Source organism: Coturnix japonica, chromosome 8 (assembly GCF_054131305.1).
Source record: "Coturnix japonica strain WE chromosome 8, WE-NBRP24, whole genome shotgun sequence".
Lineage (NCBI taxonomy): Eukaryota > Metazoa > Chordata > Aves > Galliformes > Phasianidae > Coturnix > Coturnix japonica.
In genome coordinates this window covers 16,104,222-16,117,551 of record NC_140670.1, presented here as the reverse complement: position 1 = coordinate 16,117,551, position 13,330 = coordinate 16,104,222, and the positions used below count along the sequence as shown (strand labels likewise).

Here is a 13,330-nt window from a genome sequence, read left to right as displayed (position 1 = left end):
CTTGTTGCAGTGTACAGGTATTGCAGCCATGCATAGATGTTCCAAAACATCCTAATAACATTACAGTACTTAGTTACACTGAGAATGACAATAGCAGGTTTGGAAATAGATTCCTTCTAAAAAAGCTCTGAGTTCAGGGATACCTGCTTCTTACTCTTGGGTTTGGGTTAAAAGTCAACTTTTCTGACGCTGTTAGATCTCCTCATTTTGGTGGTGAAAATGTAAACACTGAACAGGTTTCCTGCAGGTAGTGGAAACCATTCTGTAAGTCCCAGTAGCAGTCCCTACATGGTATTCTTCTCCAAGAAATTACTTCAGATACATTCCTTATTACTTATATCCTTAGAGTCAGATTTTTATTATCTAGAATACAGTTGCATCCCTTACTCTAATACTTTTTCTGAAATCTCATTCTTTTCAACTACTACTACTCTTAAATGTCAATATGCCTTCTAGATTCTGACAGTTTTTCTCTCTTCCCTTCTTCCATCTTGACTTTTCTCTGTACATAGTCTATAATTATTCTCATTTAAGCAAAGCTTGTGAAAATGTTATGTCCCAGTGTAGTATACCATTTGTGTAACTTCTTTGCACCACAAGTTCTATTTGTTTGACAACTAATCCCTAAGTTTTAACTATGCTACAGTTTCTTTCAGCTTATTAACAATAGATTCAGAACAAATTTGCCTTTCTTCCAAGTTCAGTAGCAAGAATATCCTTCTAAACTTCTAACAAACACCTACGTAACACACACACAGCCAAAACTAAAACTGTGGAGATTTGTGAATGTAAAGCTTATAGGTCACAATCCTTCAATGTAAAAATTGTCAGCTATCTTATCTTTCCCATTCATGAGTTCAAAGAGCTATATAAAATACTTGTTATCTTTCATTCTTGCCAGTTTCTACTATTTCAAGTCTATTAGTTTCACTTTCCATATCATAATCTCCCCAAGACTTAAATACTATCAATAGCTTTATTCATTAAAGGCTGCTAATTGGACACGATAGTTTTATTTGGCCATCTAATTATTCTAAAAATTGCCACATTTAATTTCCTCCCTTTTTAGTAACTGATCAGGGAATCAGTAGACTAGCCTATTTCATCAAACTGCTTCAAGTATGAAGGGAATAGAAATAATTTTATGTTAAACTCTTGAACGCCTGCTTCACATAATTACGAAACAACAGAATTGCTTTTAACTACTTAACTACTTTAAATTGTTTTTAACTACTACATGCTGTTTGCATGGATTGATAGTGGTATCTCCTAAGACAGGAGATATCGTTTAGATATTAGGAGGAAGTTTTTCATGCAGAGGGTGGTGATGCACTGGAACAGGTTTCCCAAGAAGGTTGTGGATGCCCCATCCCTGGAAGTATTCATGGCCAGGCTCTGGTTTAGTGGTTGGTGACCCTGCCCATGTCAGGGGGGTTGAAACTACATGAACTTAGAGATCCTTTCAACCCAGGCCATTCTATGATTTTATAATCCTGCTGTCAGGTAAAACGTTGCATGTTAATAAATAATAATAAAACAGAAAATAAACTGAACCGGCAAAATGGCACCAAGATACTATTCGGTGCTAATTGTGTTTGTACCATAGCTTTTAGCATCAGCCATGCTCCTTGAGAAACAAGTGACTTTTGAAACATCCTACCAGAAGGTCTGTGCCGACAATCTGAACACCACTTCCAATCTGTCACAGAAGAGCATATACCAACTCAGATCAATATTAGCCCTTTTGAAAAGGTGCGTGCAACACTCATTTATACTGAGTGCCATATACATTGCACTAACTCCAAGGTTTTTCCATTTGAGGTTTATAAAGGGCATATGTCCATTGGCTATCATTCAGATGAAGCTAGGCATCTTTGGAGATGGAGTCAGAACAGCCTCACATGGATACCAAACTATTTAGCCAGGGAAGCAAAATGGCTGCTTTCTTCCCCCATCCCAAACTTTTAATTAAATTTTAAAGCATTAAGAAAAGTATTTACATTGATGTACCTACGGACAAGCGAGATTACCAAGTAGGTCTTTTTTATTTCATACCATTCAGTATTCCACATCCTACACAAATAGGTTTTCTGAAGATTAACTATCAGCACTACTCCCCATACCTTTCCTTGGCCCCTCTCTTTTGCTACACTACAAAGATAAGATAGCAAAACTACAGTGACAACTGGATAGCTTAAAAAAAACTGCAGAAGCACTGCTCCAGCAGAAATGTTTTGCTGCTGTGAATTGACTACATGTTGCTTTAACGAACTCAAAGTATACAGATGCTGAAATACATGTACCAAAAAGCAGAAGTAACGTCTTCTACCGTTCTATAATTTGTACTGTATTAAAACATTACAATACCTTGCTTCTTATGTTTATATTCTTCAGTTGACCAAGGAACACTTTTCTAATGCTTGCTTTACCTTCACTACCAAAGCATTTCCTGATTTTGCTAGAATGCTTAAATGCACGTTAACAGGCTGAGATTATAAACCTAAGATATCCTTCTTCACTATAGGTTACAGACAGTGGCATTTAATAGATCATTAGAAAAAATCTGGATTTTAAACATCATCCAAACCCGTCCTCCTTTCTAATGCTCACTCATATGACAGATGCTTTTTTTTTTTGTTATCAGTGTCCTTCACATTAGATTAAGCTTGTACTCCCACAATATACCCACACTAAATCTGTATTTAAAATATATTCCTGAGAAATCAAAGCAGAGTGCAAGCTCAAAGTTACTGTTCCTTCATCTTGGGATTCAGAACAGGCTCCATTACATTTATTTCTTTATGCAAAGATAACTAAAATATGTACACAAAATGATAGAAGAAAAAAAAAAAACAAACAACCACAAGATACAAGACTCCAAATGTTTTCTCCTGCAGATGAGGTTTTTACAGCAATACTCTATCTCAAGGTGAGGAAAGTCAAAATGTAGTACTACAAGTTCTTTTAAGGGTCCATGAGATTCCATTTTTCTACAAACCACCTTACCTGCACTCGTTTGTTTTTCCATAACATACTGTAAGCCTCAAGAGAAAAGGGCAGGGGCCAATGATTAGTAACTAAAGTGATACCACTAAAACATGAGCTCATTCTAGATGCAGCATGGAACTGGTCAGCACACCAAGTAGCGTTCAAGACATGAAAGCATGCAGAGAGAACGCAGTCCATGATCCAAGTCCTGAAAACACCAATGCAGTCACCATCTCACCTACCTGCCAGTACAGCGGCCACTAATTAAATTTATCTTTGGCAACTATGAACATAATCCACTCCTCAGATCTGTTTCTCCTGACTTGTACCTCAAAATCCAGCGCTTAGTTACAATACCTCCCTACCACAAAGGGAAATGTTTCCTCATCTCTTCTTCTGTGTAACTGCATAAATCCACAGGTCTCCAGCCACTGTCTTTACAAACTACCTTGGACTACTGATACAGGACAAAGCAATAGCAAATACCTCTATAAATCTTCAATCCAGCTCCTTTAATCCAGCATTAAAGGCCAACAAGAAATAAAGCTACATTAAGTTTATGAACCAATACAGAAAACTGAGAAAGTCCCTTCTAAGATAGTTTCCCAGGGCTTCTGTGACCAGCACATAATTAACCAGCAGGCCTACCGTATTTCTTTAGAAATTTCAGAGGGGAACTGGCAGAGTCTAAAACGTTTTATAGTTCACTTTGGCCCCACTCACTAATGCTAACAGGGATTAGCATTTTGGCCCCACTCACTCTCCATTAGCAAATGCTTATGCTGCGTTCACACAGCACTCACATCAGTAAAAAATATGACCAAAAGTTATGGAAAATGTACAGTAGGTTCCTTAAAAAAAATGAAAACCAAAAAATATTTCCAAGAGCTGGAGTCTATGGCTTTTTGTCAAGTAACAGAGCTCAGAGATTCACTTTGAGTTGAACTGTACAAGGCATATTGGGTCTGCAATCTAATCAAGAGCTAACACAAAACATTGAAGCTGAAATGGAGATTGCTATCTAAAAATGTTTCTTTTCTTCAGTTCTTCACCATCACAGAAAACTCACATCTAGCCCACTCCATCCTACTTCTCTCCTTTGGAAGATGCCACAACCGTGCCTTAGATAGCACTCAACAGGGTCTTTGCCTCCCAAGCTGCAGCCACAACACTGCAAAGCAACCACTGCATGCATTCTCCCCAGAAGCCATGCTGTGACAAATGAGTGAAGGAAGAGTTGCTACACATAACAGAAGAATCTCTCACACAGTGTTTACAAGAGAAGGAAGAAGGTAGTAAGGGAAGAAGGGAGAAGGGAGAGAGAGACCTTCAGGTTCTTAAAGAGCAATACCCTCTCTAATTGGTTCAGGGCTTTGGGCTGTTCCCCACTACTTAGTTCCAGTTTGTTGAGGAGACATGAAGAGATCTGTGAAAGATAGGCAAATGCATGGTTTAAACAAGGAAAAATAAACTCAAAGAGACAAATAAAGTGGTAGAGTGCTAGGCTGCAGGGAAGACATTTGCCATGCACAGCAAATACACAGTACAAGGTAACTGCACAGATCAGACACAAGGCAGAGAATCACTGAGCTTGGAGCAGCCATCACTTGATAAGGGAAGCCTTTTCAAATTTAAGTTAACCTTCACATCAGACCCCTTCTGTACACAGACCATGACAAATTCTGTACCTGCAGTAAATTAAACTGATCCCTTTTATCTTTCCTCAGGCTAATCTACCACCAGCGCAGATCTTGATACTCTTCTTTCATAGCAAAGGAAACAATCAATCATGTTCTCATAACCTTACTACACATGAACTAAAGCACCAAACCTGTTTTGGGTTACTAAAAGTAAGTATTCAGTGTCTCAAAACACTGCTATACTGGCTCCAAAATGTACATTTAAAAAACACAGATACTTTTATCAAGTCATTTGGAAAACAAAAAACAGTTATAATGCTACAAACAATGTAAATCAGCCAAGTTTAAAGAGCTATTCCTGCTCTAGTACTTCTTCTCTGCCCAATAACTTTTAATAGTACAATCCTGTATATTTATTGACATTTCTTTTATGTAGTAGAAAGAATATATATGTATACAAGTATACACGGAATTCCTTAATTGGACCTCCCTTCACATAAGAAACTGTTAGTCTTATGAACATGTGAGGCCACATTTACAGTACCTGTTACACTGAACCCAGCTGCTAAAAATGTACTGGATGGAAGGAAATAGTGCTGATGAACAAACTCTGATATTTAACTTCAAAAAACTGTTGACTTAAGGAAAGGGAGAAAAAAAAAGAAATAGAAAAGAGCAGTCTACTTTGATTTGCCTGCTAACTGGGACGGCATTATCCACCAGAACTAAGGTTTTCTCTATAGAATGCTGCCCCTTCTAGAAGCTACCAAATATTTTTCCACAATAGCTCTATTTCATGCTGCTTTCATGCTGTTTCACCAGCCTCAAAAAATTCCTTTTTACTCTCTGGGCAATTATATCTTGAGAGCTCAGTATTAGTCTTGTAGTGAATTAGAAAAGATGAGAAAGAAGCTGGAGGGAGAGCAGAAGCAAATTATCAGAAGACACCAGCATCAAGTCCCAAGACTCACTGGGTTTCCTAGCCCACAGCAGCTGATGATTGTTCCCACAAACCAGAATGACTTACCAAGGCAGCAGTATACTTAACAAGATTCAGTACTAGACAATGGGGGCATAATCCCACAGAGTTAAATGAATGTAGTTCAACATGCTCTTTCAGTGTACTACAGACTTAAGAGAATGAAGAAATACATAGATGAAAATAAGTAATACAGAGATGAGCACAAGCCCAAGACAAGATAGAGCTGAACAGGCAGCACAATGGTTAACCTTACCTTTTTCATGTTAGTTCCCATGTAGCTTTTAGGCTCTTCTTTAAACTGAGGCAACCTGAAAGACAAAAAAAAAAAAAAAAAAGACAAAACACATCAGTTTTTTTTGAGTTAAGAAAGGAGGAGAAAAAAACGATGGTTTTCTAGTCACGCTGCAGATAACAGGAAAGTAAAACTAGGTTTTCTCCATCAAAAAAGAGTCCTCTTGATTTCTTTTCCTGTAAAAAAAAAATCTGAGGGAAAAAGCAGGTCTAAGTGAAAGGCACTTTACATGCTAGTTGGCTGTTTCTCTATGAAAAAGAAAGTGGCAATACTCAAAAAGCAAACAGGTAGCCAAATCATCCCTTTCAGTGCTGCCTTTGTCTTGTTTCTATCTCCTGATATCCACAAAGGACAGAGTTTTTACACATTAAGTAATGGATAAGCATATCAATTTAACGCAACACTTTTTCTCCAAATGCTTATGTTCTTTCCTGTTTGGTATCACTTGATTCTGATTTGATTCTGCCCCACATCTATCCTGTGCATTGCACAGAGTGCAGAAAAGAAACTAAACTTGAGAACTTATAGGAACTGAGTGTGGCAATGGAAAAAAAACAAACCTGTTATGAGAGCTGTGTTTCAGAAACAGTTTGACCATAATCTTTTCCTACTCAGACTATTCCGATATCTGCACGTTTCAATTTTAGAATACCCAAAGCAAGACTGATTACTTCACAACACTGGATAAATAGTTTTTAATTTAAATAACTTTCTTGAGTTTAGAAGAAGTAACCTCAATAATTACCTGAAAACTGCTGAAAAAGGCCAAACATTTGTCCAAAAAACACAAGATCTCAAGAGTTTAAAATTCTCTTTGATACACAAGGTCAAAACTCTGAACTTGAAACTCAACCTGCGACTAACCAACACTGTATTATCCATTCTTTCTCCTAGAGAATATTCTCTCTCCTGAAGAGAACTGTATTTTTTAGAGTATTTTTTTTTCTTCCACATTTCTATGTCCTCAAAGAACTGGTTCCCTATTCTAAAGCTCTTCATTACTTAGCTGTCCATCTCTCCTCAAAGGACACAACCTTCCCTACCTCAGTCTCCCTGAAGTCTGAAAGGGTCAGCCCAAGAGAAAACTGCCAAATCTTTCATCCCCTTCCACCTCTAAATAATGACCATTTGGGATGATTTTTCTGAGGGTTCTTAAGTGGAAGTGTGGAATCTTTCTGTCCTTAGAGGGCCATCTCGGCAATGCTGAGGCAAACACAAGCAGGTTTACCTTGTGAAGAGCAGCTGCACCATGTCGACCAGAGTGTGCTCTGCAGATTTTCTCAATAACTCTGCGAAGACAAAAACAAATAACACAGGTGTCATTACTCAGTGTGATATTATCAAGAGGCTTCTTCAAGCAGACTCCCCTCCGAGCCTTGTTTACAGAGATTACGGCAAATTTATTAAAACCAGCTCCAAAACTGCATTACTGCAAATGGGAATATAATCACGAGGTGGCGCCACAAAGCTGAGAAAAAAAGAGGAGTCCAAAGTTACACAGTGAACTCCTAAACAAATTTTCCATGAAGTTGTAGGAAGACACACTAATATAAAGCTCAGCAGCTTTCCAGGGCTGCATGTTCTGTAATAGAAGTAGTTAACCACTACTGAAAAAACCAGATCATTTCTTAGGAGTAATGACAGTGAAAATACGAAGAAACCTACCGCTGAGTCTCATTTCAAAGCATATGCGGAAACAAGACTGCATGATCTCACACACGGATTCATTGGTGAGGTGGGCTCCCACAGGAGTGAGCAGCAAGGTTCTCAGAACCTGCAAAGAACACAGCATGCATGTCAGATTGTACCAGTGACTCCTGTATGTATTTCCTAGAGAAGGTTGGCTTCCTCAAGGACTCACAGAATTACAAGCAGAAAACCTAAGGGTTTCAGCAGTCATTTCCAACTGACTGCTGTCCTCAAGACACAAACAGACTAGGAGACAAGAATGATCTCACAATCCAATTCTAGAATTAGAGACCTAACATGCTGCATGTAACCTAAAGTTTAAATTCAGCATTTAGCTATCTACCAATAAGTAAATAGACTAAAACATTCATAGGTTTGCCTAGTTTCTGAGCTCCATATGTCAATTTACCCCTCACAGGCCATCCACAAGGCAGGATTATTAATGCCACCACACTATCAAGCATGCTTGATTTAACATCATTTCATTTAATCATTTAATTATTTTCATTTGAAAAAGCTTTTACCACAGGTACATGAGCCATCTGTTTAAAAATAAAGTCTGTCGGTGAGCTCAAATTGAGTCAAAACACCGCTGCCTCCTCCTCATCTCCGTGTAACAGGATATGCCCCACAACAGGCAGCAGCCATTATGGTAATTACCTTTTCTCTGCACTTACCTGTAGGATTTTCATCAAGACAACCTCATCACTTGCATGATCTGTACCCACAAATCGGGCATGAGTGACAGCATCTGCCATGTTCTCCATTCCCTCAGCTGTGCCTTCATGGCTGGGATCTGAGTAACAGAACAAACATGTGAGATAGGGAAAGCCGCCTACAGCCTACCACCTCTGTGGGGAGACATCTACACAGAGATACTTTGTTCCCATCTGGTTCCTTAATTTGCATAACTCACAGTGAGTTGCCCATTCAAGAGAAAAATTCACCCCCTCGTAAAAGAAAAACATTTTAATGGAATCTTTCAGCAAGACTTTATCAAGAACCTACTTAGAGTTGCAGAAACATGCAATCTAACATTTGCAAATGCTTTTACAATTGCAAAAACACGCAATCTAACAAAGAAGAGAATTACAATTTAGTTTGTTCCTGGCTCCATATATTTTAGAAGTTAACTGTTACGATTACTTCCCATTCCCTACAATGCAACACAATCAGCTGTTCAGTACATTTAGTTCTTCCTTGGGAATGAAGAGAAAACAGATTTTAAACACAGGGAGCCTCAAATTTACCCCCATGAGGAGAAAATGCCAAACAGGTTCCACTAGATTGAGAAGGAAAAATTGTCTCTTGTTCTGCATCCCTCCCAAGGAACAAGAGCTGGGGAAGGAATGGACCAGTGATTTTCCCCAGAGAAAACAACAGACAGACATGATCACAGTTTAGATATCAGAGTTGCAGGCCTCCCGCTTCAATCATTCATCACAGCTCCTTCTCTCTATTTCAGTCTTTTGTAGCTACAAACAATGGTGCAGTTGAGAGAATGTTTAGGACAAGATTGTTGCTAGTAACCGTATCTTGTGCCACATAACAGCGGCCTCAGAAAAGTTGCCTCCGGCTTTGATTTCATTCTCACTTAAACAATAGGGCACTGGGCAAGAATCTTGTTACCTTCCTACTTAAACAGTTGTTAGAAAAGAAAGACGACAACCTAAACACTAGTTAATACCTCATTAATTGGCAATGGGGCCTCTTGAACTCCTGCAAGAATGAAGCAGACAAAGGAACCAAGCAAGACCTTGTACACTTTGCAGTCTCCTTTGATTCCAGTTGCACTCATGGTCACAGGCTAAACTTTGTGCATTACAAAAAACCGCTCTTATTGTGATCTAAAGAGAGCAGCCCCCACCATGCTGTATGGGTTCTGAAGCGCCACAGGATAAGAAACTTCTGGTAGTCACACAGAACTGAAGTCCTACCTGCATACCTAAGAATTTCATTAGTCTGCATAGAAAGAACACTGCTTCTTTCCTATATCTGACACACACTGCTGAGAACAGAGCTTGCCTACTGCCGACAAACTCCTGCGCATGGGCACGGATTTTGCATAGTTCAGAATAAGCTCATCTCCTGATTTGCTAGATAGTCAAGCCTCACTGACTCATAAGACAGGTTGTTCGAAGACAACTGGTCATTTTTACCTGCTTCATCAATTAAACGAGGCAGAAACCAATGGTATTTCAATGCCAGCACTTACAATAGCATCATCACTGTTAAACAAGCTCAGCACTGCTGTGGCAAGAAGTTAAGCCAGTATCAGAAGAAAAAAATAAAAACAAAAGATATATTTTGTAATGGTTATGGATGTATAGCCTGTGTGAAAAGGAAATGCAAGCAAGTTGTATGTATGCTTCTTTAACAGACTTATGACTTTGCTGCTCTAGCCCCTGTGTTCAATACCAGTAAACACACCTCTCCCCTAAAACACATCACGCCTGACTACTTCATTCCTGGTTCCCCAGAACAGCTCTACAAATTCAGGTCAATTTATAAAGCCTCTTGAGCTCAATTAAAAGCACAGATACTTCCACTTTGCAGAAACAAGACAGGGAAAAGCTCAACATGCTTCTTTGTTCCCTGGTGAGAAAACAGAACGAGAAGATGCATCAATGCCTGCTCAGAATCAATAATACAAGAAGTTTATGTGAAGTAAGACACCCGTTTGAAAACTGCAATGCAAAAGACCCTTATAGTCTTAGATTATTCCATATGGAGTATACTCCCACAACAAGTAGGGAAATCAAAAAGCAGAAAATCCAGGCTCTTAACCATCAGGGAAGTCCAGAAATGAGCTCAGTAAGACCTTTAATGCAACTGGAATAAATCACCAGGGAGACAGAGAAGGCAGGAGGGAGGACAAGCTTCAAGCACCCCATGCAGCAAGTTCTATTGCTGGAATCCAAGCAACAGCTACTCGCCCACAGATCTACAGTCCGCAGGTATGTCAGGGAAAGTTCACTTTAGAAATAGAGCCAGAAGCTGCTGTGGACACACTAATAATAGCAACAAGAGCATATACCTGTTCTGCAGAAAATACAATAAATAAAATTCCAAAATTCAGCCAGTATTCTTCCTACAGGTCAATGTTTGAGCTCATCAAAAAGGCTGACCACCAACTGCGGTGAAGAACTGCTGAGTAAGGAAATCACTAATCCAAGGGATACAATCAATAAAGTATCGTATTGTTACAAAGTTTTCTTGTGATTTAAAAGTTACACTGCCATTTACTGAATTTAACACTCAAAGCAGCAGTGCATACTACAGAGTACAGGATGATCTTGGCAATGCTAGCTATTCCTTTCAAAACACGTGCGTAGTTACTATAAAGTCATCCTATCTAACTGAACTGCTGACTGCATGCTACCAGTGAATTGTTGCATCCCACAAATTCAGAACAGATCTTTGCATTTCAGACTAGTAGACATGCAAAGTCTAAAAGGCTACTCGATAATTATTCTTAATTTTAACTAGTTTAAAACATGCCCCTCAGCAATACTGGCCTGGAAAGCAGACAGATAACCATCTGGTGACATGTGACACAGTAAGAAAAACAATGAAACAGCACACGGATTAGCTATGAAATGTTTTGGAAGCGGGAAAAGAAAGAAGCTTTAAACAAAGATAACCTATCAAAGGAGTTTGGCCCTTTCACTGCCAACTGCTTTTAGGCTCACTGTGCGGAGCAAAAGCCATCCACTCATGAAACAGACGCAGCTAATGACACTCTAGGAAAAGGTTCTGGTTTCACCAATCAGTTACACAGCATAGAAAAGCACCATAAATATCAGCCACACTGAATTTTCCCAACTGTAGTTATGCTGGAGTTGTTTCTTCCTTGTTCTGTACAGTTCAAAACAGGTTCGTACATTAAGGACAGGTCTAAGCCTTTCCCATCTTTGGGCTTTAGATAGTTTTTAGACTACTTTTAGTCTTATGTTACAAAGAGAAATGTAAGACCAAAAAGCTTTAATTTAACAACACAACCCTAGCCAGATGTTCAGGCAGTACCACTAATCCCAGCCTCACTGCTATCTGGAACAGCACAAAGGACAAGGACGCTGTGAATGTCACCCAGAGCAGGATCTGAGGTCCTCATTTACAGGCCCAGTGTCACAACAAAAGCCAGGCAGAAGGTTTTCCCTAGTATCTACTATAGACATATGCTCATGCACTGCTACAGAGATGTACTCTTCCTGGAATGATCTAATAAACACTCTAAATAACAGGTAGTCAAAGGCTACAAATTCTTAATCAATTTTTCCTGTTTCTGCCTCAAATCAAGTATTTGTACCCAGCTGCACATGCAGACATTTGTCATTAGACATGTGCTATCAACCTGATGTCCTGACACCATCCAGATCACATCTAATCTAACATATTTACATTACTGCTAAGTCCGTCAGAGAGACACGTTTCACAGGTTTATTTACTAAGATTCCTTTATTGTTCTATGTTCTCATCATTTTGGTTATGTCTTGCCACTTAATTACACCCAACACTGCCCCCCAACTTATGCCTTGACGCCAGTAAATGTAGTTAATTAAATTCCTGTAATCCCCACCTTCCCTCATGCTTATTACAGAGAACAAAATACTTAAAAGAGCAGAGGAAAAAACCTCAAACCTTAAAACATAAGAGAGGAAAAGAGCCAAGAGAACTGGACTTGAGGGGCAGGAGGAAGTGGTAAGAGATGTAAGACTACGCATCAACAACCATCACAGATTGTAAATTCTGTAATTCACACAGGTACGACCAGAAGGCACTGACAGAATTTACAGAGGAAAGTCAAGCATGGCTCATAGCAGAATGACACGCTAAAGGCAGAGAGAAGGCAAGTTAATGAATTGCTACAAGCCAGCTGAGCCTCAGCAACTGACTACACGTGCACATTATTAGCCCTTCACAAACACCAAGAAAGATGCACACATTCCAAAGTCTGTGGAAAAATAAAGTGACTGTATTTTACTTCATATTGTGACAAAGAGTATACATAAGAATCACTAACTGATGCACTTAGGTCTGACTGGGGTAATGGCAAGACTCTCTGCCACAACACTTACAGTAAGGTAAGAGCAGTGGTACACCACTGGGCAGGGCAGGGTCCTGGACTGAGCAAAAACCATCCTTACTTTAGAGCAGAAATGTTAGTCCACAAAATTAAAACTCTTCTGTGCTCATGTGCATTGTAACACTATAGGCCCTGGAGATGTTTTCTCCAGCCTGACCCTTTTACTCAGACTGTATTTAAAAGTCTGAATTGCACTTGGTGAATACCAAAGTTCAGCAGTGTGACATAAGCAGGTCTGAGTCAGAGCAGACCAGAAGCTGTGGCTCTGCTTCCAGCCTTATACTACTGTAGTGCCATGAAAGATCAGCAGGAATAATATCAGAAAAATGCAAATGCACATTTCCCCGGTATTAATGACAATTTTCCTCTTCTTCCCATTTCCTCATAAAGACTGCAAACACACATCCTGGCCAAAGACATGTGGCAAGGAGATGCATTTGGCTGGCATTTTGGTAAATCCCAGGAAGCCATGTTACATACCTATCAGTGCATATGAGAGGAACTTATTCACAGAGGTGAGGGCCAATCCAGTTATAGGACCTGTAGTGTCTTCAGAACGGATCACTTCCAGGAAAGGCCGAAGAAAGACGTTGGGTTCAATTTCGGACAGCTCTATTAAAATAAAAAATGATAATTAAAAAAAGACATTAAAC

The 13,330-nt window shown here is 39.3% G+C and overlaps 1 protein-coding gene across 7 annotated transcripts in view; it reads right to left on the bottom strand.

Moving 5' to 3' along the window:
• GBF1 (golgi brefeldin A resistant guanine nucleotide exchange factor 1) overlaps positions 1-13,330 on the bottom strand; it is a 90,478-nt gene that overhangs the window by 27,353 nt on the left and 49,795 nt on the right. For 3 of the 7 annotated variants that reach the window (XM_085554379.1, XM_085554380.1, XM_015866755.3), the window contains exons 4-9: positions 13,158-13,289; positions 8,269-8,387; positions 7,568-7,676; positions 7,131-7,191; positions 5,864-5,918; positions 4,316-4,414 (exon numbers count right to left, since the gene is read on the bottom strand). In XM_085554379.1, the coding sequence (XP_085410505.1) occupies positions 4,316-4,414; positions 5,864-5,918; positions 7,131-7,191; positions 7,568-7,676; positions 8,269-8,387; positions 13,158-13,289 (575 nt within the window). The remainder of the gene's footprint in view (positions 1-4,315; positions 4,415-5,863; positions 5,919-7,130; positions 7,192-7,567; positions 7,677-8,268; positions 8,388-13,157; positions 13,290-13,330) is intronic. The other 4 variants (XM_085554382.1, XM_015866763.2, XM_015866757.3 and 1 more) reach the window with 2 other exon arrangements.